This window comes from Lipotes vexillifer, unplaced genomic scaffold, assembly GCF_000442215.2.
Source record: "Lipotes vexillifer unplaced genomic scaffold, Lipotes_vexillifer_v1.1 scaffold382, whole genome shotgun sequence".
NCBI lineage: Eukaryota > Metazoa > Chordata > Mammalia > Artiodactyla > Lipotidae > Lipotes > Lipotes vexillifer.
In genome coordinates this window covers 5,890,330-5,901,571 of record NW_006780611.1, presented here as the reverse complement: position 1 = coordinate 5,901,571, position 11,242 = coordinate 5,890,330, and the positions used below count along the sequence as shown (strand labels likewise).

At 41.0% G+C, this 11,242-nt stretch overlaps 1 protein-coding gene across 1 annotated transcript in view; it reads right to left on the bottom strand.

Annotated features, from left to right (window-relative positions):
• Nucleotides 1-11,242, bottom strand: part of EFCAB6 (EF-hand calcium binding domain 6) — a 234,631-nt gene that overhangs the window by 64,072 nt on the left and 159,317 nt on the right. Inside the window, 1 exon segment of the mRNA XM_007454091.1 lies at nt 1,481-1,599. Within this exon segment, the coding sequence (XP_007454153.1) occupies nt 1,481-1,599 (119 nt within the window).

Genomic DNA, 11,242 nt, shown 5'->3' with positions numbered 1-11,242 from the left:
ACCCCCCCCCAGCCCCTTTTCTGACCCGCTTCCTGGCTAGGCTTCCTAAAGCGTGGCTCGATCCACATCACGTTTTGTCGTTTCCGAATGTCTCGTTAACGCTGCCAGAAAGGGAGGACTGCGGCCAGGTGATGAGCCTCGCCTTTCCTTCCTCAGCCTGGAGCCCAGGCACTGCTTGGAGAATGCCTCACCCATCTTCCTGGCCCGGGGGTCAGGCAGCCCTCCTTCCCCATCTGGACCTCTGGAACAATTTCAGCTTCTCTCCTACCATGACGGCTTCCTGCTCTTCCACGGCCCCCGGCACCCCTACTTTTGTCTCCCTTTCTGCTCGACATGTCCCTCCTCTGGCATTTATGACAGGCGACTCTGCACCCTGGTATTGGGGTGAATGCCTCCTGCCCCCTGACAGCTCCCCGAGCATCAGGACCACACAGTCACCTCCGCATCATCCACAGGTCTACATGGTGAGAGCTCCACACATTTGGCCACTGCACCCCATCTTCTGATTACTCAGATGGACCCACTCATCTAGTCCATCAAAAGAGAAAACGGGTAGGGAGCCCAAATTGTCCCTGAGTTGATCTAAAACAAAACAAAACAAAACAAAAAAGAAACCAAGGATTCTGTAAGAACTGCAAGTTGCTTTTCTAAATTAGACACAAAACAGCCCCACCGAATTCTAAACTCGGCCAACATTGCAGCTTTCCCCTTTGAACAGATGAAAAGCTGAAATACTACATGAACTGCTCCATGGGCTTTTGCCTCTGAGAGGACATGCAGTATTGGGGTACGATCCTGGGGGGATGCAAGTGGCAGCTAACATATAATGAAGAAGGAAGTAATTCAGAGACAGATCTGGAGCTTGGAAATGGACCGCATTGTTAGTGCACCTTGAAACTTAAGCATCTACACAGGGAATGTTGTAACTGGAGGCCTGGTTCAAAAACAGCTAAATCTAAAGCACATTTTGAAAAATGTAGTCAATATTAGGTACAATTTTCAGTTTAAGACACCCTTGGGAAACCACTCCAAGTTACCAAAACTTTGGTGATTTTCTTCCAGCAAATTACTGATCTATAAAACAGTTGTGCAACACTGATTTCCATCTTTAGGTGATGGGGAGAGACCGCTTTTCCCTTTACCCCTTGCAGATCTGTCTGCTGAGCTACTTGTATTAGAGTTAAGTCTTTGGGGAGGGACCTAGTTCTCTGAAACAGTAAAAGGATGTGGTTGAACTCCCAGTTCCTTGTAAATGCAAAACTCTCAAGTCTAATATTTAATACTGGTGACAAGTGTTTATCTGGCTCCCCATGTTCCTGAAGGCCAGCCTGTTGGCCAAGGCTTCTTTCTACGGGGGAACAGGACAGATACAACCGTAGGAAAACCATTCCTGGTCCCCCCTGACCCCTGAGGAGTGACGAAAGCCTGGTGCTGAATTTGGCCATCCGGAATGAAAAGCCAGGCTTCAGGTACCACTCACCTCATCCAAAGCTTCTCACATTCTCTGGGTGTGAGGGGAATATCAAAGCTGTACAGCGCGTTCTTTACATCCCGTCGTCGAAGAATGCCGTTGCCCTCATTGTCGGTTTCGATAAAATTCTACAATATTCCAAGGCGGCATTTAGTAATCATGCATAATTGCTCAGACAGTATACAGGCTTTTCAATAGTCAGTATCTGGAACAATCTAAGACATTTTTCTACCATTCCTCCTGCTTAAAAACCTTTTAATCTATGTCCTAGATACCCTCCCCATTCCTCTAAAGAAGGTGATCGAGCAAAACACGAACAAGTGTTAACATCCTAGGAGGGGCTTATTTCTGGGTAATGAGTGGTCTCAGGGGTGTGGCTTGGATTCTTCTCTGACCAACAACTTGGGATCAAACACTGTTAGAGATAAGAGTCAACCAGAGCCTGGGAAATGAGGCGCAGCCCACACTGCTGAGGTTATCATCTCCACGATGCAGCGAATTTGGCTGCCTGGCTGTCTGTCAGAGGGGAAATGAGGGACGTGAGACTCTGGTTGTTGTGACAAGATGGTATGGTACCATTTCAATATCCCCGAGGGGTGCAAAAGGCATCTGGGGATTTGTCACCGCAGACTAGAAGAGCAGGTAGCACAGGGCGCTCCACTCTGTCTTAAATTGTTTCCGAACAATAGCTCATTCGCTCCTCCTTCTAATACACTGTGAGGGAGACACAGTGGGTCCATCTCCCAAGTCCTCTGCGAGCATCATACCTAATGGTGAAACCACGAAACATTCCCTGTAAGATCAGGAACCAGGCAAGAATATCTCTATCGCCCTCTATTCATCATTGTACTGGAGGTGCCCGCCAGTGTACTTAGGCAAGTTAAAATTGTTAAAAGGTGTAAAAACAGGGCAGGGAGAAATACAATTGTCATTTATTCACAAATGACATGACTGTATATATAAGAATACAAGGAATCCATAAATAAATTATTACACTAAGAGGCTCTGGCAAGAAATCTGGATTCTATATCAATACATAAAATCATCCACATTTTTATATCTCAGACATGGAAAATGAATTAAAAAAATAACATTTACAGTAGCATCAAAAATAGAAAGTTTGAGGAATAAATCTTATAAATGATTGTAAGACTTCTACACAGGAATGTCTAAAACTTTTCTGAAAGATATTTTAAAAGATCAAAACAAATGGAAATGCAATGTGTTCATTAATCGGAAGGCTCCACGTAGTAGAGATGTCATTTCTTGCCAAACATCCCAACAGTTTTTTTTTTCTTTGTGGAACTCGACAAACTGATTCAAAAACTCTCAGAGAACAAGGAGGCAGGACTTGCCAACCAGCTAATCAAGATGTCTTACTAAGTTATGGGGACTCTAAAGATGTGATATTGGTGCCAAGATAGACAAACTGACCAATGAACCAGAAGGAGGAGCCCAGAAACACCCGTGGGCATTGATGCAGGACAGTGGTGATGCTGCAGATCAGTGGGGGAAAAGATGGACTTTGCAATGAATGGTGCCAGGACAACTGGATCTCCATACGGAAGATGGAATTGGATCCCCACAGCATGACACGTGACACTTCCAGTGCTGGTGTCGAGACCTGAATGTGAAAGCTGAGGCTGTGAAGCTGCTCTAGGGAGATCGTAGGAGAATATCTTCAAGACTTCAGGGCAGGGTTTCTTCAACAAGAACTTTAGGGAGTAGTTAAAAATGTGACTACATTAAACGAAGAACTTATATTTATCAAAAGATATCATGTAAAGAGGGTGAAAACAGGAGAGGGTGTGGCCACGATGGCGGAGTAGGAAGACCCTGAGCTCACCTCCTCCCATGGACACACCAAAATTACAGCTATTAACAGAGAAACTATTGATGAGCAAAACCAGAAAACTAGCAGAAAAGAGTTTCTACAGCTACCGATATAAGGAAGGAACCACAGTGAGGCCACAGAGTCATGGTACAGTCAAGACCCATACCCCTGGCAACACACAAACGGGAGGAGGATTACAGTTGCAGAGGTTCTCCCCAAGGAGCAAGGGGTCTGTGCCCCACATTGGGCTCCCCAGCCTGGGGTTCCTGCGCTGGGAAGATGAGCCCCCAGATCATTTGGCTTTGAAGGCCAGCAGGGCTTACTCTCGGGAGTATCAGAGGGCTGTGAGAAATAGGAACTCCACTCCTAAAGGGTGCACACAAAATCTCACATGCTCCGGGCCCCGGGGTAGAAAGAGTAATTTGAAAGGAGCCTGTGTCAGACCCACCTGCTGATCTTGGAGAGCCTCTTAGAGAAACAGAAGGCACGTGGGGCTCGCCCTGGGACCATAGACACCGGCGGCAACCATTCTGGGGAGCTCATTCAACCACGTGGACACTGGGGTTGGCAAACGCCATTCTGGAATATACTCCCTCTACCTTATTAATGCTGGAACCTGGCCTGCCCACCAGCCTGTCAGCACCAGTACTGGGATGCCTCAGGACAAGCAAGCAGCTGGGCAGAGACCCAGTCCCTCTCACCAGCAGGCCTGCTGCCTTAAGACACCCTGAGCCCACCACAGGACCCAGGACTCATCCCCACATACCAGTGCACTGGCACGAGCTCACCATGAGTGGATAGGCATCAGCCCCAGAACCCCCAGGGCCCTGGCCCTGACCACAAGCAGTCTGAAACATCAACTCCAGGACCCCCAGGGCCTTGAAGCCAGAGATCCTGAGACCTGTCTCCACCCACCAGTGGTCCAGCACTAGCCCCAGGACCAGCCTTACCCACCAGTGGGCGAGCAAAAGCCCCAGGACCCCCTGGTTCCTGACCCCACCCACCAGCCCCAGGACCACCACAGCTCTTCAGACAGCCACCCTGGGATCTAGCCCCACCTAATAGGCGAGCTGAAACCAGCTGCAAGACACCTTGGACCCCACAGAGAGCTGCCCCAGGATCCAGCCCCAACCACCAGTGGGCCAACAGCAGCTTAGGACACACCAGACCCTGCAGCCAGCTGTGTCAGGAATTAGCCCTTCCTACCAGCAGGCTGACACTAGATCCAGGACACCCAGCCCTGCAACCACCCGCCCCAGAACTTGGCTTTGCCTACCAGTGGGCCAGCACTAGCCCCGGGACCCCCTGGGGCCCTGTAGTCAGAAGCCTCATGACCTGGCCCCACCCACCAGCAGCCAGTGGCCTCTGCACAAGGCAGAGTCTGGCAACCAACTGGACTGTGGGCCAGCCATGCCTACCAGACCACCCACAGCAGTCAGCCTGACACAACAGGAGAAGCCACACCACCCACAGAGGTGGCAGCCCTAGAGCGTACAGCTCTGGTGGCCAGAGGGGAGTGTGCTGCTGGGGTGCGCAGGGTGCCTCCAGCAAAAGGCTACGTCTCCAAGGTCAGGAAACAGAACCAATCTACCAAATATAGAGAAAGAAAAGCAGCAAATTCGGCAAAATAAGGCAACAGAGGAATATATCCCAGATGAAGGAACAAGACAAAACCCCAGAAGAACTAAGTAAAGTGGAGATAGGCAACCTACCCAATAGAGTTTGAAATGATGATCGTAAAGAAGCTCAAAGAAATCAGCAGAAGAATGGATAAACACAGTGAGAAGTTTAACAGGGTTAGAAGATATAAAGAAGAACAAGACAGAGCTGAAGAATACAATAATTAACACACACTAAAAGGAATAAAAAGTAACATAAATAAAAAACACACTATAAGGAATCAACATATTAGATGATGCAGAGGAACAGATCAGTGAGCTGGAAGACAGAGTACTGGAACTCACTGAAACAGAACAGAAAAAAAGAATAAAAAGAAATGAGGACAGTTTAAGAGACCTCTGGGACAACATCAATGTAATAACATTTGCATTACAGGAATCCCATAAGGAGAAGAGACAGAGAAAGGGGCAGAGACCATATTTGAAGACATAATAGCTGAAAACTTCCCTAACCTGGGAAAGGAAACAGACATCCAGGAACAGGAATCACAGAGAGTACCAAACAGGATCAATGCAAAGAGGATCAAAGCAAAACACATTGTAATTAAAATGGCAACAATTAAAGATAAAGAAAGAATATTAAAAGCAGCAAGGAAAAAGCAACAAAATACATACAAGGAATTCCCATAAGGCCGTCAGCTAATTTTTCAGCAGAAACTCTGCAGGCTAGATAGAAGGGAGTGGCACAATAAGTTTAAAGTGCTGAAAAGGGGAAATCTACAACCAAGAATACTCTATCCAGCAAGGCTTTCATTCAGGCTTGACGGAGAGATAAAAAATTTTTTTACAGGCAAGCAAAAGTTAAGAGCTCAGCTCCACCAAATGAGCTTTACAAGAAATGTTAAAGGGACTTCCCTAAGTGAAAAAGAAAAAGGCCACAGCTAGAAACATGAAAATTATGAAAGAAAAAAGCTCATTGGTAAAGGCAAATATACAGTAAAGGCAGTAAATCAACCACATGTAAAGCTAGTAGGAAGGTTAAAAGACAAAAGTAGTAAAATCATCTATATCCACAAAAAATAGTTAAGGGATACACAAAACAAAATGATGTAAAATAAGATGTCAAAAACAGCAAGTGTGTGTGTGGGGGGGTAAAAATGCCAGGATTGTTAAAATACATTTGAACTTAAGAGCCCAGCAACTTAAAATAACCACATGTATATATAGATTGCTATATAACCTTCACAATAACAACAGACAAAAGATCTATAATAGACACACAGAAAAAAAAAAAAAGGAATCCAAACGTAACACTAGAGATAGTCATCAAACCACAATGGAAGAGAGCAAAAGAAGAAGAAAGGAACAAAAAAGAACGATAAAAACAATCCCAAAACGATTAACAAAATGGCAATAAGTACATACCTATCAGTATTTATATTAAATGTGAATAGACTAAATGCTCCATCAGAAAACACAGAGTGGCTGAATGGATACATAAACAAGACCTATATATATGCTGTCTACAAGAGACTCACTTCACCTCTAAAGACACACACCCACTGAAAGTGAGGGGATGGAAAAAGATATTCCATGCAAATGAAAATGAAAAGAAACCAAGGGTAGCAATACTTATATCAGATAAAATAGACTTTAAAGACTGTAACAAGAGACAAAGAAGGACATTACATAATGATCAAGAGATCAATCTAAAGAAAAGGTATAACAATTCTAAATATATATGCATCCAATACAGAAGCACCTAAATACGTAAAGCAAAGATTAACAGACAAAAAGGGATAAATAGACAGTAACACAATAATAGCAGGGGACTTTAATATCCCACTGACATCAATGGACAGGTCATCCAGACAGAAAATGAGTAAGGAAACATTGGCTTTAAGTGACACATTAGATCACATGGACCTAATTGATATATATATATAGAATCAAAAAGCAGCAGAATACACACTCGTTTCAAGTGGACATGGAATGTTCTCCAGATCACATGATAGGACACAAAACAAGTCTCAGTAAATTTAAGAAAACTAAAATAATATCAAGCTTTTTTTTTGACCACAGCACTATGAGACTAAACATCAACTGTAAGAAACAAATTGCAAAAATTACAAACATGTAGAGACTAAACACTATGCTACTAAACAACCGATGGATCACTGAAGCAATCAAAGAAGAAATAAAAAAATACCTGAAGACAAAAGAAAATGGAAATACAAGGACCCAAAATCTATGGGACACAGCAAAAGCAGTTCCAAGAGGGAAGTTTATAGCAAAACAAGCCTATCTCGGGAAAAAAGAAAAATCTCAAATAAATAACATAAGCTTACACCTAAAGGAACTAGAAAAAGAAGAGCAAAACCCAAAGTTAGTAGAAGGAAAGAAATCATAAAGACCAGAGCAGAAATAAATAAAATACAGACTTAAAAATACAATAGAAAAGATGAATGGAACTAAGAGCTGGTTCTTTGAAAAGATAAACACAATTGATAAGCCTTTAGCCAGACTCATCAAGAGAAAAAGAGAGAGGGCCCAAGCCAATAAAGTCAGAAATGAAAAAGGAGAAGTTACAACCGTCACTACAGAAACACAAAGGATCGTAAGAGATTACTATGAACAATTATATGCCAATAATATGAACAACCTAGGAGAAGTGGACAAATTCCTAGAAATGTACAATCTCCCAAGACTGAACTGGGAAGAAATAGACCAATTACTAGTAATGAAGTTGAATCAGTAATAAAAGAACTCCCAAAAAACAAAAGTCCAGGGGCAGACAGCTTCACAGGTGAATTTTACCAAAGATTTAGAGAAGAGTTGTCAATCTTTCTCAAATTTTCCAAGAAATTGCAGAAGGAATGCTTATGAATGCATTCTATGAGGTCAGCACCACCCTGATGCCAAAACCAGACAAAGATATCACAAAAAAGAAAACTATAGGTCACTATCACTGATGAACATATATGCAAAAATCCTCAACAAAATATTAGCAAGCCAAATTCAACAATACCTTTAAAAAGATCATACACCATGATCAAGTGGGATTTCTCCCAAGGATGCAAGGATGGTTCAGTATCTGAAAATCAATGAATGTGATACACCACATTAACAAACTGAAAAACAAAAATCATATGACCATTTCAATTGATGCAGAAAAAGCTTTGGACAAAATTCAACACCCATTTATGATAAAAACTCTCAACAAAGTGGGTATAGAGGGAACATACCTCAACATAATAAAGGCCATATATGATAAGTCCACAGCTAACATCACACTCAATTGTGAAAAGCTGAAAGCATTTCCTCTAAGATCAGGAACAAGACAAGCATATCCACTCTCACCATTTTTATTCAACATAGTACTGGAAGACCTAGCCACAGCACTCAGACAAGAAAGAGAATGAAAAGGAATCCGAATTGGAAAGGAAGAAGTAAAACTGTTACTGTTTAAAGATGACATGATACTATACGTAAAAAATCCTAAAGATGCCACCGAAAAACTACTAGAGCTCATCGATGAATTTGGTAAAGTTGCAGGATACAAAACTAATATATAGAAATCTGTTGCATTTCTATACACTAATAATAAACTATCAGAAAGAGAAATTAAGAAAATCATATCAAAAAGAATAATATATCTAGGAATAAATCTAACTAAGGAGGTAAAAGACCCATATTCTGAAAACTATAAGATACTGATGAAAGAAATTGAAGATGACACAAACAGATGGAAAGATATACCATGTTCATAAGTTGGAAGAATTAATATTGTTAAAATGACCACACTACCCAAGGCAATCTACAGATTCAAGGCAATCCCTATCAAAATACTGTGGGCATTTTTCACAGAACTAGAACAAATAATTCAAAAATCTGTATGGAAACACAAAAGATTCCAAATAACCAAAACTGTATTGAGAAAGAAGAACAAAACTGGAGGTATCACACTAACTGATTTCAAACTAAACTACAAAGCTACTATCATAAAAACAGTATCCTACTGGCACAAAAACAGACACATAGATCAACGGAACAGAATAGAGAGCTCAGACATGAACCCACACTTATATGGGCAATTAATCTATGACAAAGGAGGCAAGAATATACCATGGGGAAAAGACAGCCTTATCAATAAGTGGTGTTGGGAAAACTGGACAGCTACATGCAAAAGACTCAAACTGGAGTACTCTCTCACACCATGCACAGAATAAATTCAAAATAGATTAAAGTCTATTTAATCAGTTGTAAGACCTGAAACCATAAAAATTCCAGAAGAAAACATAGGCAGTGCTCTGACATCTATCGTAGTAGTGTTTTTTTGGATACATCTCCTCAGGCAAGGGAAACAAAAGGAAAAATAAACAAATGGGACTACATCAAACTCAAAAGCCTTTGCACACAGCAAAGGAAACTATCAAGAAAACAAAAAGGCCACTAATTGAATTGGAGACGATATTTGCAAATGATATATTCTTATAAGGGGTTAATCCAAAATATACAAAGAACTCATAGAACTCAAAACCAAAAAACCAAATAACTTCATTAAAAACTGGAGTTTCAGCATAATGTACAATAGCCAAGATACGGAAGCAACTTAAGTATCCATTGAGAGATGAATGGATAAAGAAGATGTGGTATATACACATATATACAATGGAATATTACTCAACCATAGAAAAGAACAAAATCTTGCCATTTATGACAACATGGATGGACCTAGAAGCATTATGCCAAACGAAAGAAGTCAGACAGGGAAAGACAGATACTGTATGGCTTCACTTCAATGTGGCATCTAAAAAATACAACAGATGAACAAACAGAACAAAACAGAAACAGAGTTATAGATGCAAAGAACAAACAGGTGGTTACCAGAGAAGAGAGGGCTGGGAGGATGAAAGAAATCGGTGAGGGCGATTAAGCGGTACAAACTTCCAGTTGCAAAATAAATGAGTCACAGGTATAAAAGCTACAGTGTGGGGAATACAGTCAATAACTAAGTAATATCTTTGTGGTGACACATCATAACTAGACTTACCCTGGTGATCATGTTGAAATGAACAGAAGAAAAATCACTATGTCGTGTAACAGGAACTAACATAGTGTTTTAGGTCAATTATACTCTAAAAACAAACAAACAAGCATACAAACAATTCATAGAAAAAGAGATCAGATTTGTGATTACCAAAAGCAAGGGGTGCAGGGAGGGGCAATTGGATGAAGGTGGTCAACAGGTACTACAAACTTCCGGTTCTAAGATAAATAAGTACTAGGGATGTACCCCATAAATATCATGAATACAGCTGAATATAATGAATATAATGAACACAGCTGTACGTATAACATATATATAATATATAACACATCTGTATGTTATATACAAAAGTTAAGAGACTAAAACCTAAGAATTCTCATCACACACATTTTTTTCTATTTCTTTTATTTCATATTTATATGAGATGATAGACGTTCACTAAACTTATTGTGATAATCATTTCACAATATACGTAAGTCAAATCACTATGCCATACACCTTAAACTTGTATGGTGCTGTTTGTCAATTATATCTCAATAAACTGGAAGAAAAATTAAATTAAAAAAATTTTTAAAGGGTGAAGACTGAACACAAACTGAGAGAAGATATCTGCATCACTTACCACTTACAAAAGTCTACTGGCCAAACCAAAGTAAGCGTTCCCACTGACCAAGGAAAGAAAGACAGACAAGCCAGTGTGAAAACTGTAAAAAAGTCTCAAGCAGACACTTTGCAGATAAAGAAAACTGACTAATGAATAAACAAATGAAAAAAATGCCCAATTTCATTAGTAAACAACAAATGCTAATTAAAACAGCAACGAGCTAGTGCTACACATCCACTGGAGGGGAAGAAAGTAAGACGTCTGAGAGTCCCAACAGAGCCCTGTGACCCACAATGTCGAAAATATTTACTGTCTTGCCCTTCACAGAAAAAGTGTAGCTCCCTGGTCTAAGATACTGTTAATATTCTATTCCTTCATCTGGATGGTGGTTACATGGTGGCGTACAATCTGGGATACGCGGTGACTACACATTATACACACTTATTTAAACTACACATATACATTATACATATAATACATATATAAAACATGTATGTTAAATGTGCATATATACATACATATTATATATACATAGTTACATACATATATTATTTTTATATTCCACTGTAGCGTCACAAATTAAAAAACAATTAAGCTTAAAAAAGTTAGGCCTGGGGCTTCCCTGGTGGCGCAGTGGTTGAGAGTCCGCCTGCCGATGCAGGAG